The sequence below is a fragment of the Oncorhynchus kisutch genome, linkage group LG13 (assembly GCF_002021735.2).
Source record: "Oncorhynchus kisutch isolate 150728-3 linkage group LG13, Okis_V2, whole genome shotgun sequence".
NCBI lineage: Eukaryota > Metazoa > Chordata > Actinopteri > Salmoniformes > Salmonidae > Oncorhynchus > Oncorhynchus kisutch.
Window position 1 is genome coordinate 26912455 of NC_034186.2, and position 13492 is coordinate 26925946.

General features: G+C 49.6%; 1 protein-coding gene across 4 annotated transcripts in view; it reads right to left on the reverse strand.

Annotated features, from left to right (window-relative positions):
• The window catches only part of LOC109901580 (disabled homolog 1-like), a 98570-nt gene that overhangs the window by 26025 nt on the left and 59053 nt on the right, over positions 1–13492 (reverse strand). For all 4 annotated transcript variants that reach the window (XM_031785909.1, XM_031785907.1, XM_020497578.2 and 1 more), the window contains exons 3-5: positions 8664–8803; positions 7863–7961; positions 6184–6315 (exon numbers count right to left, since the gene is read on the reverse strand). In XM_031785909.1, the coding sequence (XP_031641769.1) occupies positions 6184–6315; positions 7863–7961; positions 8664–8803 (371 nt within the window). The remainder of the gene's footprint in view (positions 1–6183; positions 6316–7862; positions 7962–8663; positions 8804–13492) is intronic.

Here is a 13492-nt window from a genome sequence, read left to right on the forward strand (position 1 = left end):
ACTTTGAGGACAATACAAAGACTGTGGGCTCTCCTTCTCCGTGGACATGAGTAAAACATTTAAACGTGTTAACCATTGCAAGGCTGCCGGCCTTGATGGCATCCCTAGCCCCGACCTCAGAGCATGCGCAGACCAGCTGGCTTTTGTGTTTACGGACATATTCAATCCATACCTATCCCAGTCTGCTGTCTCCACATGCTTCAAGATAGCCACCATTGTTGCTGTTCCCAAGAAAGCTAAGGTAACTGAACTAAATGACTATCGCCCCGTAGCACTCACTTCTGTCATCATGAAGTGCTTTGAGAGACTAGTCAAGGATCATATCACCTCCACCCTACCTGTCACCCTAGACCCACTTCAATTTGCTTACCGCCCCAATAGGTCCACAGACGATGCAATCGCCATCACACTACACACTGCCCTATCCCATCTGGACAAGAGGAATACCTATGTAAGAATGCTGTTCATTGACTATAGCCCAACATCCAACACCCTAGTACCCTCCAACCTCACCATTATTAAGCTTGAGGCCCTGGGTGTGAACCCCGCTCTGTGCAATTGGGTCCTGGACTTGCTGACGGGCTGCCCCCAAGTGGTGAAGGTAGGAAACAACATCTACACTTCATTGATCCTCAACACAGTGGCCCCACAAGGGTGTGTGCTCAGCCCCCTCCTGTACCCATGTACCCATGTTTACTCATGACTGTGTGGCCATGCACGCCTCTAACTCATCAAGTTTGCAGACGAAACTACAGTAGAAGGCTTGATTACCAACAAAAATGACGAGACTGATGACAGGGAAGAGGTGAGGGCTATCGGAGTATTGTATCTGGAAAATAACCCCCCACTCAGTGTCAGCAGAACAAAAGATATGATCGTGTATATACAAAAATAATACAAATGGGTACAAAAACCCGTCGTGCAACAACACATAACTAGCACAAACATACAATCAAACAATCTACGACAAGGACATGAGGGGAAACGGAGGGTTAAATACACAACATGTAATTGATGGGATAGGAACCAGGTGTGAAGAAAGACAAGACAAAAGCAATGAAAAATGGATCAGTGATGACTAGAAAGTTGGTGACGTTGCCTGCCAAACACAAGTCCGAAAAAGGAGAGGGAACGACTTTGGGCAGGTGACTAGGAGCCTTGCACTGGATGCACATAGAGCAGGAGGAAACAAACTCTCACGTCCTTAGCTAAAGTGGGCCACCAGTACTTCCCACTAAGACAGCGCACTGTCCGTCCGATCCTAAGATTCATTCTGTAGGGCCGTAGGGAGACTGGCAGAGGGAGGATATGGCAGGACTTAGAAAAATGGTCCACAACTACCAGGATCGTGGTGTTACCCTGTGAGGGAGGAAGATCGGTAAGGAAATCCACCGACAGGTGCGACCAAGGCCGTTGTGGAACGGGTAAGGGGTGTAGCTAACCTCTGGGCAGGTGCCTAGGACCCTTACACTGGGCGCACACCGAGCAGGAGGAAACATAAACCCTCAAGTCCTTAGCCAACGTGGGCCACCAATACTTCCCACTCAGACAGCGAACCGTCCAACCGATGCCTGGATGACCAGAGGAGGGTGACGTGTGGGCCCAATAGATCAGCCGGTCGCGGACAGCAGACGGAACATACAGATGCTCAGCTGGACACTGAGGGGGAGCGGGCTCTGCACGTGATGCCCGCTCAATGTCCACGTCCAGCTCCCACACTTCCGGCGCCACCAAGCAAGAGGCGGGGAGTATGGGAGTGGGATCCATGGGCCTTTGTGTCATACAGCCGGGATAATGCATCTGCCTTAACGCTCTGGGAGCCCACATAATGGGTGAAAAACATGGCCCACCTTGCCTGGCAAGGGTTCAGTCTCCTCGCCGCCCGGATGTACTCCAGATTGCGGTGATCAGTCCAGATGAGAAAAGGGTGTCTAGCCCCCTCAAGCCAATGTCTCCACACCTTCAGAGCCTTGATGACAGCCAACAACTCCCGGTCCCCCACGTCATAGTTTCGCTCTGCCGGGCTGAGCTTCTTCGTGAAGAAAGCACAAGGGCGGAGTTTCGGTGGCGTACCCACCTCCACTATAAATGCTAAAGAGGGATCCGGATGAGCCAGCACGGGAACCGAGGTAAACAAAGCCCTCAGGTAACTGAAAGCCCTGTCCGCCTCAGCTGTCCACTGCAAGCGCACCGGACCCCCCTTCAGCAGTGAAGTAGTGGGAGCCACTACCTGACAAAAACCCCGGATAAACCTCTGGTAGTAGTTGGCAAATCCTAAGAATCGCTGCACCTCCTTTACCGTGGTGGGAGTCAGCCAATTACGCACAGCTGCAATGCGGTCACTCTCCATCTCCACCCCTGACGATACCCTACGAAGGAGACGGATTGTTGGAAGAACAGGCATTTCTCAGCCTTGACGTACAGGTCATGCGACCAAGCACTTTGCGCACCAGGGACACATGCTTGGCGCATGTAACGGAGTATATCAAAATGTCATCAATATACACCACTACACCCTGCCCGTGCAGGTCCCTGAAAATCTTGGCTACAAAAGCTTGGAAGACTGATGGCGCATTCATCAACCCGTACGGCATGACGAGGTACTCATAGTTCCCAGAGGTGGTACTGAAAGCCGTCTTCCACTCTTCTCCCTCTCGGATACACACCAGATTGTAAGCGCTCCTGAAGCAGGTAACTATACCTCACCGTGATCTGATTTAGACCCCGGTAGTCAGTACACAGACGCAGACCTCCCTCCTTCTCTTCTTCACAAAAAAGAAACTCTAGGAGACGGGTGAAGTGGAGGACTGAATGTACCCCTGACGCAGGTTTTCGGAGACATATGTTTCCATAGCCTCCGTCTCCGCCTGTGAGAGGGGATACACATGACTCCTGGGAAGTGCAGTGTCTACCAGGAGATCTATCGCACAATCGCCCCATTGATTAGGTGGTAATTGAGTTGCCTTCTTTTTAGAGAAGGAGGGAGCCAAATCGGCATATTCAGGGGGAATGCGCACGGTGGAGACCTGGTCTGGACTCTCCACCATAGTAGCACCAACAGAAACCCCTAAACACCTACCTGAGCACTCTCTCCCCTCATCACTCATACCGCACGGCCCCTCCCTGCTCCCCTCATTACTCACACCGCACGGCCCATCCCTGCTCCCCTCATTACTCACACCGCACGGCCCCTCCATGCTCCCCTCATCACTCACACCACACGGCCCCTCCCTGCTCCCCTCATCACTCATACCGCACAGCACCTTCCTGATCCCCTCATCACTCACACCACACGGCCCCTCCCTGCTCCCCTCATTACTCACACCGCACGGCCCCTCCCTGCTCCCCTCATTACTCACACCGCACGGCCCCTCCCTGCTCCCCTCATTACTCACACCGCACGGCCCCTCCATGCTCCCCTCATCACTCACACCACACGGCCCCTCCCTGCTCCCCTCATCACTCATACCGCACAGCACCTCCCTGATCCCCTCATCACTCACACCACACGGCCCCTCCCTGCTCCCCTCATTACTCACACCGCACGGCCCCTCCCTGCTCCCCTCATTACTCACACCGCACGGCCCCTCCATGCTCCCCTCATCACTCACACCACACGGCCCCTCCCTGCTCCCCTCATCACTCATACCGCAGAGCACCTCCCTGATCCCCTCATCACTCACACCACACGGCCCCTCCCTGCTCCCCTCATCACTCATACCGCACAGCACCTCCCTGCTCCCCTCATCACTCACACCGCACGGCCCCTCCCTGCTCCCCTCATCACTCACCCCGCACGGCACCTCCCTGCTCCGCTCATCACTCACACAGCACGGCACCTCCCTGCTCCCCTCATCACTCACACAGCACGGCACCTCCCTGCTCCCCTCATCACTCACACAGCACGGCACCTCCCTGCTCCCCTCATCACTCACACAGCACGGCACCTCCCTGCTCCCCTCATCACTCACACAGCACGGCACCTCCCTGCTCCCCTCATCACTCACACAGCACGGCACCTCCCTGCTCCCCTCATCACTCACACAGCACGGCACCTCCCTGCTCCCCTCATCACTCACACAGCACGGCACCTCCCTGCTCCCCTCATCACTCACACAGCACGGCACCTCCCTGCTCCCCTCATCACTCACACAGCACGGCACCTCCCTGCTCCCCTCATCACTCACACAGCACGGCACCTGCCTGCTCCCCTCATCACTCACACCGCACGGCACCTCCCTTCTCCCCTCATCACTCACACCGCACGGCACCTCCCTGCTCACCTCATCACTCACACAGCACTGCACCTCCCTGCTCCCCTCATCACTCACACCGCACGGCACCTCCCTGCTCCCCTCATCACTCACACCGCACGGCACCTCCCTGCTCCCCTCATCACTCATACCACACGGCCCCCTCCCTGCTCCCCTCATCACTCACAGATGCACGGCACCTCCCTGCTCCCCTCATCACTCACCCCGCACGGCACCTCCCTGCTCCCCCTCATCACTCACACAGCACGGCACCTCCCTGCTCCCCTCATCACTCACACAGCACGGCACCTCCCTGCTCCCCTCATCACGGTTTATAGATGGCATAGCCTCATACAGAAACATGTTAGTTCTATATATTCCTAAATAAATGATTTCCTCTGTTACACTGAAATGACATGCATGATTGTTGTTGATACTCCGATGTTCAGATGAAGGGATTAAATAGTATAATGTGCACCACGTGACGCTCAACTTAAACTGCAGTGTGTAGCCTACCGTAGCTGCTGGAAAAGTAATTCAAAGCCTATACTTTATCACTCAGGACATGATAACTTTCCAGTGTGCTACTATTTTTGCCATTTAATGTTGTTAATAAAACAAAAATCAGACAACCCATAGTATAATAGTTTACCTATTTACCTAATCATTTACATTCAGTGATGACCCGTCATTCAGGGCAGGTGTGGCAGAGCCAAGCCTGTTTTAAGCCCTACCTGTTAAGCTAAAAAAAATGCTTCTGTGGTGGAGGGGCAGCCAGCGACAAGCAGAGGGTAGGCGTTGGGAATTTTCTCTAGTTGCGCCATGATTGGCTCAGTGTTCTGTCACTCATGGGTACACTACGTCACTGAAGAATCTTCAGGGAGAGCTAAGCAGTTCAAGCCCCCTTGGGTGCTGCCATAGATTTACATTAGAAGTGCCCATCCAAAAAGGCTCAAGGTCCTTGGCCACAGGTAAAATGACGTCAAATCACGTTATATCTACTGTAGCATTGATTGGACTGATCATGTCATACCTTCAAAATCTTAGCTACAAATGTACTGTAGACAAGCAGTCATCATCATGAATCACGTTAACAATCTACTGGCAAATCCTTTTCAATTCTTGTCATACGAAGATAAATTATAGATAGAACCTCTCGGTGATCATCGGCCATTGGACATTACACATTACACAAGCATAATAGGATTAGCATTCACAATCAACACCATGGGCCAGAAATGGTTGAATCCATTGGCCGTGCTGTCAATCCAGCATGACTTCTGCCGGGTTCAAAACAACTGGGAACACAGAACTTGGAACCGAGAAATCGCAGACTTCGGTGCATTCAAGACAACTGGGAACTCTGGAGAAAAAAACGAGTTCCGACTGGGAAAATACACTTTGAACGCTCATACAACTCGGCATTCCAAGTCGGGAACTCGGTCGGGTCTCTTCCTAGAGCTCCGACTTTCTGACCTGAAGATCACTGACGTCATGATTTTACCAGTTTTTTTCCCCCCAGAGTTCCAAGTTGTCTTGAAAGCCCCATGAATCCAAACCAAAAATAGGCCTTTCTCTTGTATGCTGCTGCATAAATGATGTAATAAGCCAGGGATATATGTATACTGTAGCTAAGAAAGTAATACTAAGTGTATGTTGTGAAGTAAGCTGTTAGTAGCCCATGCGTCTCACCCTAAGAATTTGGACAACAACAAAATAGTGAGAATATAGACTATCGCTATTCTCTATGCACACACACACACACACACACACAGCAGCAGGGCAGACAGTGCTCTGCATGTGTCTATCTGTTGAGAGCTGATTCAAGGGTCATTATCTAAATATCAACAGGACAATGTTCCCCGTGGCTAGCAGAGGGCAATAGGGATCATGGACATACACACACATTCACAAATTGTGTGGTACTCACTGACTGAGCGGTCTTGATAGCTACAAAGCGGTGGTTTCCCTCCTTCCCACAGACGTAGCCAAAGGCTCGGTGGTCCGTGATGTCTTTAGCGATGTACGAGATCTCATGGACAGCATGGTGGTGCTGGAGGACCTGAGAGAGACAGAAACACAAAGTTATCACAGACAGAACCATTGATCTAGAGATGAATAGATGAGAGGAAAGAGGATGATCTGGCAGTAGTTCTGTTCAGAGCTCAGGCAGCCCTCAGCAGGAAGTGGCCAGACGGAGAGATACAGTCCCACTACTCCCTGTGAGCCTCCGTGTTGTGTCTCTGTGCCAGGCAGGAGGGGGGGATTAGACCTCTTCCACACACACACACACACACACACACATACACACATACACACACATACACACACCCTCCCGCCTGCTACATTTAACAGTCTTTAGTTCCCCTACTCCCTCCAGTTTAGCCAGAGTGGTTTGTGCCAGGGAGGGATGGCTGTGCCCATGGCAGATGGCATTGGTTGTCCCAGTGAACCAGAGCTGGGACTGTGCGTCTGTGCGCGCGCGTGCATGTGTGACTGTGTATGTATGTGACAATGAGAGTCGCGTCACTGCAGGCAGTCGAGTCGATCACTACATTTTCTCCCTGGATGTGACACTACAGACAGAGGCAATCTCAGAAAATAGCATGGAGCCCAAATCTGTGCATCTGTCAACCCCACACAGTGCTCTGACAGAGCTGACAGTACTACAGAGCACACAGCAGTAGCTACAGTGGTACGAGAGGAGACAGTAACTCTGTGTGACTGACCTATATTTATTAACTAGGCTGATGATTATCATTTCTCCCATTGACTGACCTGACAATAATAAGAGCCCCCCCCCCCCAGTAGGAGAGGCCCTGTGATCCCATGCAAGTACGTATGAAAGCACACACACACACATATCCCATGCCTGTAGATTGGATTGGAATGTCTTGTACTAAGCTGGGGCTGGAGAGGGGATGACACACACACTTTTTATTTTTCTGTTAAAGGCCTCGCCCTCTCTCCACCCCTCCTGGGTGTTCCATTCATCCGTGACAGAAAGAGAGAACACGAGCGTCCGCCCTCTGTGGGGACGGAGGAGAGATTGTTCCTTCGCGCCTCTCTTCAATCTCAGACAGCTCCTCCCTCCATGACCTTCCCTCCTCCATGAGAGAGGTCATCCATCCATCCATCCATTCATCCAACCACCAATCCAGCTCATCTATCCATAGGGAGGGAGGAAGGAAGGGATGGGGATGTAAGCAATATGGTTGCAGTGTGGGATGTTGAAAGGCAAGGCCACACACACAAACACCTCTAGTGGCAGCCTGGCACATAAGAGGCACCACAAACAAAGTGTAACCCCCAGTAACCAGACACAAAGATACACACAGAGGAAGACAGACTGCGACGCTATTCTCTGCCAATCAGACGATAAAGCAGGTCTGTATTCTGATCTACTGAGGTAGTTTCAATTAGGTCCCCCTGATTTCCCCTGGGACTCCTTAGAGCAGCCTCATTAACAGGTCCACCTGGAGCAATATCTTACACACACACACACACACACACACACACACACACACACACACACACACACACACACACACACACACACACACACACACACACACACACACACACTCTCTCTCTCTCTCTGAAACTTACCCCAGACTTCTCATCGAAGATCTTGATCCCTCCAAAGGAGACAGTTAGAAACACCTTCTGTTTGTGGTCTCCTTTCGACCGCCCTGCCGCTGCTATACCCTACAGAATACACACACGACAGGGTTATAAACACATATACACACATTACTGACTTTAGATGGAGAAGAGCAGGGAAGTACTTCCGGCGCCGAGAGAGATAGCCGCCTCGCTTCGCGTTCCATTTTACTGCATGGTCGGAACTAGAAGAACAAGCATTTCGCTACACTCACATTAACATCTGCTAACCATGTGTATGTGACAAATAAGATTTGAGTTGGAAGAGGACAGATTCTGCTTCTCGTGCTTCTACACCTGCATTGCTTGCTGTTTGGGGTTTTAGGCTGGGTTTCTGTACAGCACTTTGAGATATCAGCTGATGTACGAAGGGCTATATAAATACATTTGATTTGATTTGATTTGATTGGTAGTGACTGTGTGTGTGTGTGTGTGTGTGTGTGTGGATGGATTTTCTGTCTGGATGAGCAAATTGGGAAACAAGTTGATCAATGGACCATCTACCTCCGCTCTTTACCCCTGTCCTCATCCTTCTCATTCGCCCATCAACCCTTGCCTCTGTCTCCTTTCTCAGCACCCCTCTCATTTTTCACCCCATCCTGCCCCCATTTTTCACCCCAAAATCCTCCTCCTCACTGCTTCTCTCGCCCATCTTCATCCTCCCCTTCCCCCTCATTCCCTGGCCTCAGGGACACATACACACACACATACAGTCACAGTCACACAAACACATACACACACAGTCACCTTGAGCTTCATCATGGAGTCCTGACAGAGTTTGTCTCCGCGTGCAGCGGTGACCTCATCCAGACCGATAAGTTTAGCCTTGTAGCGAACGCCATCCCCCTTAAACAGCCTGATCAACCCGGCCTCGCTCCGATCCTGCCCTGAGAGAGACAGAGACACACAGGGTCAGTACAGTACACATATATTACCATACACACACCTCTCATTATGATCCAGCTGGAAAGAGAGTATTAGTACACAGTGAAGAACAAGAAAGGCACACAGTATTCTGCTGTCATTTGATTGGCAAATGGCTTCAGTATTCCTCTCATTCTCAAATAACAGACACAAACACACTCAATCAGGGACACTGCTAGGTCCCCAATTCAACCTCTCTTTCTCCCTCTTTCTCCCCATTCTCTCTCTTCCTCCCCATTCTCACTCTTCCTCCCCATTCTATTGAATGATGGCATGACATTTTGTTCTTATCTCCGCTCTCTGTGTTTCCCCTCTCTCCACATGCTCTTTATTATCTCTGTGTGTGTATTGAATGGGTGTATGTGTGTGTGTTGTCCTTGCTCCTTTCTCTATGTTATCTTCTGTGTTGAGTGGAGTACTCCTCTCAGACAATAGAGAGGGAGAGAGGAGGAGAGTGAGAGAAAGATCCTCAGGGCATGAGTGTTTAGACTGATCTCTCTTTCAGCTGACTCTGGACCTTTACCCTGTTCCATCACCCTGAGATTAGAAGCACCACCCACATACGACAGGCAGGCAGGACGCATTGGGACCAGGTGTTTAGGGGTTAAGTGTCTTGCTGAAGAGAACAACGGCAGTAAGTACTGAGGTACTGATGACAGAAACCCTTCAGCCCTGTGCTCTGTAACCTCTAAGCTACCTCTAATCCTGCTTTCTTCAGCCACTATGACTATTACAGACCAACAGAACATACAGTGCCGTGAAAAAGTATTTGCCATTTTTCAAATTTTCTCTACTTTTGCATTTTGTTTTATTACTGAATGTTATCAAATCTTCAACCAAAATCTAATATTAAATAAAGGGGACCTGATTGGACAAATAACACAATTTAATACTTATTTCATTTATTTCATAAATTAAGTTATGTAACACCCAATATCAATAACTGGTTGTGCCACCTTTAGCCTAAATGACTCCAACCAAACACTTCCTGTAGTTGTTGATCAGTCTCTCCCATCGCTGTGGAGGAATGTTGGCCCACTCTTCCATTCAGAACTGCTGTAACTCAGTGACATTTGTGGGTTTTCAAGCATGAACTGCTTCGTTTCAAGTCCTGCCACATGTCAATTGAGATTAGGTCTGGACATTGACTAAAACATTCCAAAACTTCAAATGAGTTGTTTTTTAGCCATTCCCATGTAGACTTGAATGTGTGTTTTGGATCATTGTCTTGCTGCGTGACCCAGCTGCACTTCAGCTCACAGACAGATGGCCTGACATTATCCTGTAGAATTCTCTGATACAGAGCAGAATTCATGGTTCCTTCTATTAAGGCAAGTCGTCCGGGTCCTGAGGCAGCAAAGCATCCCCAAACCATCACACTACCACCACCACCATACTTGACAGTTGGTATGAGGTTCTGACTGTGGAATGCAGTGATTGGTTTTCGCCAGGCATAATGGGACATATGTCATGCAAAAAGTTATTCTTTTGACTCATCTGTCCATAGAACATTCTTCCAAGAGTCTTGATGACCATCCAGCTGCTTCCAGGTGCTTTTTTGGCATTATTCCTGCTGAAAACCAAGCACTGCATTCCAGTCAGAACCTCAGGTTCCCTTTATCTAATATTAGGTTTTGGTTGAAGATCTGATCATATTCAGTATCAGGGGTGGCAGGTAGCCTAGTGGTTACAGCGTTGGTGTAATGCTTGTCGTCTGGGGAAGGAGAGGAGGACCACGGTGCAGCGTGGTAAGTGTTCATATTATTTAATGAAATATGCAACTCTAGAAAAAACAACAAACCCGACAAACAAACAGTCCTGAAAGGTGAAACAACAAGACTAAACAGAAAACAACCACCCACAAAACACAATGGAAAACAGGCTACCTAAATATGGTTCTCAATCAGGGACAACGATTGACAGCTGCCTCTGATTGAGAACCATACCAGGCCAAACACAGAAATAGAAAATCACAGACAAACTAACATAGACAACCCACCCAACTCACGCCCTGACTATACTAAAACATAGACAACCCACCCAACTCACACCCTGACTATACTAAAACATAGACAACCCACCCAACTCACGCCCTGACCATACTAAAACAAAAGACAAAACAAAGGAACTAAGGTCAGAACGTGACAGTTGGACTAGTAACCGAAAGGTTGCAAGATCGAATCCCGAGCTGACAAGGTCAAAATCTGTCGTTCTACCCCTGAACAACCCACGCTTCCTACGCTGTCATTGAAAATAAGAATTTGTTTTTAACTGACTTGCCTAGTAAAATACATCAGAAATATGCGAAAATCAGAAGAATCAGACAAATATTTTTCTCGGCACTGTATAGGCGTGCTCACACACACACACACGACACCCCCACCTTCCATTAGAATGTCTCTCTCACACTCTCTCTGTCTACCTCTCTTGACATGAAATGCCAAGAGAGGTAGACAGAGAGAGTGTGAGAGAACGGGAGAGGTAGATGTGTATAGCTCTAGGGTTAGTTTTCTTGCTGAGTGGTTTATATTATTACCATGCTCCATCACAGCCTTTCCTGTCACAGCTGAATTAATCCAGTTAGAGTGTGTGTGAGTGTGTGTGTGCGTGCATGTGTGGTGTAATTAAATGTATGCTGAGGCTGTGACCTGCTGTGCCTAACACAACTAATGAAAGAATCCTCCATTACATCTGTCACACAGAGAGAGAGGGGGGTGAGAGAGATAGAAAGATGGAGAAAGAGAGCGGGATGAGGAAGAGAGGGTGAGAGAGGGGGAGAGTTATGAGAGAGAAGGGGTTTGAGAGAGGAAAGAGAGTTAGAGATGAGAGAGAGAGATAAGTATTGGAGAAGAGAGAGAAAGGACATGAAAAGAACAACCCAACCCAAGGCGACAAAGATGTCTAATATGAATAGGAAAAATGAGACTGCCTAGGCTTCACAGTAACTCAGCAGGCTGACAGTGTTGTTTAAACCCAATCAGTTACACTACTGTAGCTATTGTTAAAGTCAAGCTACTCTCTTATGAATGATCCCCAGTGCTATAGCTCAGACCTTTACTGGGGAAAGGATAACAATTACATCAAATACAAGTGTTTTTGTCAGGATTGTGGGAACTCATTTTGGGTGATTCAATCATCTCTCTTGCACTGGAATCTACCAACACACACACACACTGGACTCTACCCCCACACACACACACTGGACTCTACCCACACACACACACACACACACACACTGGACTGTACACACACACACACACTGGACTCTACCCACACGCACACACACTGGACTCTACCCACACACACACTAGACTCTACCGCCCCCACCCACACACAAACACACACTGGACTCTACCCCCCCCCCCCCCCACACACACACTGGACTCTACCCACCCACACTGGACTCTACCCACACACACACACACACACACAGGACTCTACCCACACACACACACTTGGCTCTACACTCTACCCATCACACACACACACACACACACACACATACTGGACTCTAACCAAACACACGTATACTGGACCCCCCCAACCCCCACAATCACACTGAACTCTACTCCCCAACCCCCATACACACACACTGGACTCTACCCACACAAACACACACTGGACTCTACACTCTACACCCCCACACACATACTGGACTCCACAACGCCTACCCACTCACACACACTGTACTCGTCCTCAAACACACAAACTCTACCCACACACACACTGGACTCTACCCACCCACCAACACACACTGGACTCTACCCACCCACACACATACACACACACACACACACTGGAATCTACACCCCCACACACACACACACAAACACATACTGGACTCCACCCCGCCTACCCACCCACACACTGGACTTGTCCCCAAACACAAACACACTGGACTCTACCCAGACACACACACACACACTGGACAATACTCACACACACTGGACAATACTCACACACACACACTGGACAATACTCACACACACTGGACTCTACCCACCCACCAGCACACACACACACACACACATACACACACACACACACACACACTGGACTCTACCCACCCAAAAACACCAAGGACTCTACCCAAGAACACGCACATTGGACTCTACAAACCCACCTACATACACACACATACATTGGAATCTAACCCCCCACACACAAACACACACACACATACTGGACAACAACCCACATACCCACACACACACACTCTGGACTCTACCCACCCAATAACACACACACACACACACACACACACACATTGGAATCTACCAACACACACACACACATTGGAATCTACCCCCCACACCCACATTCTGGACTCCACCCCGACTACCCACACACTCACACTGGACTCTACCTACACACACACACACACACACACACACACACTGGCCTCTACCTACACAAACACACACACTGGACTCTACCCCCCACACATACACACATACTGGACTCTACCCCACACAATAACACACAGGACTCTACCCAGACACTCACACTGGACTCTACCTACACACACACACACTGGACGCTACCCACATACTGGACTCCACCCCCCTTACACACGCACACACACACAAACTGGACACTCCACGCACACACACACAAACTGGACACTACCCGCACACACTGGATACTACCCC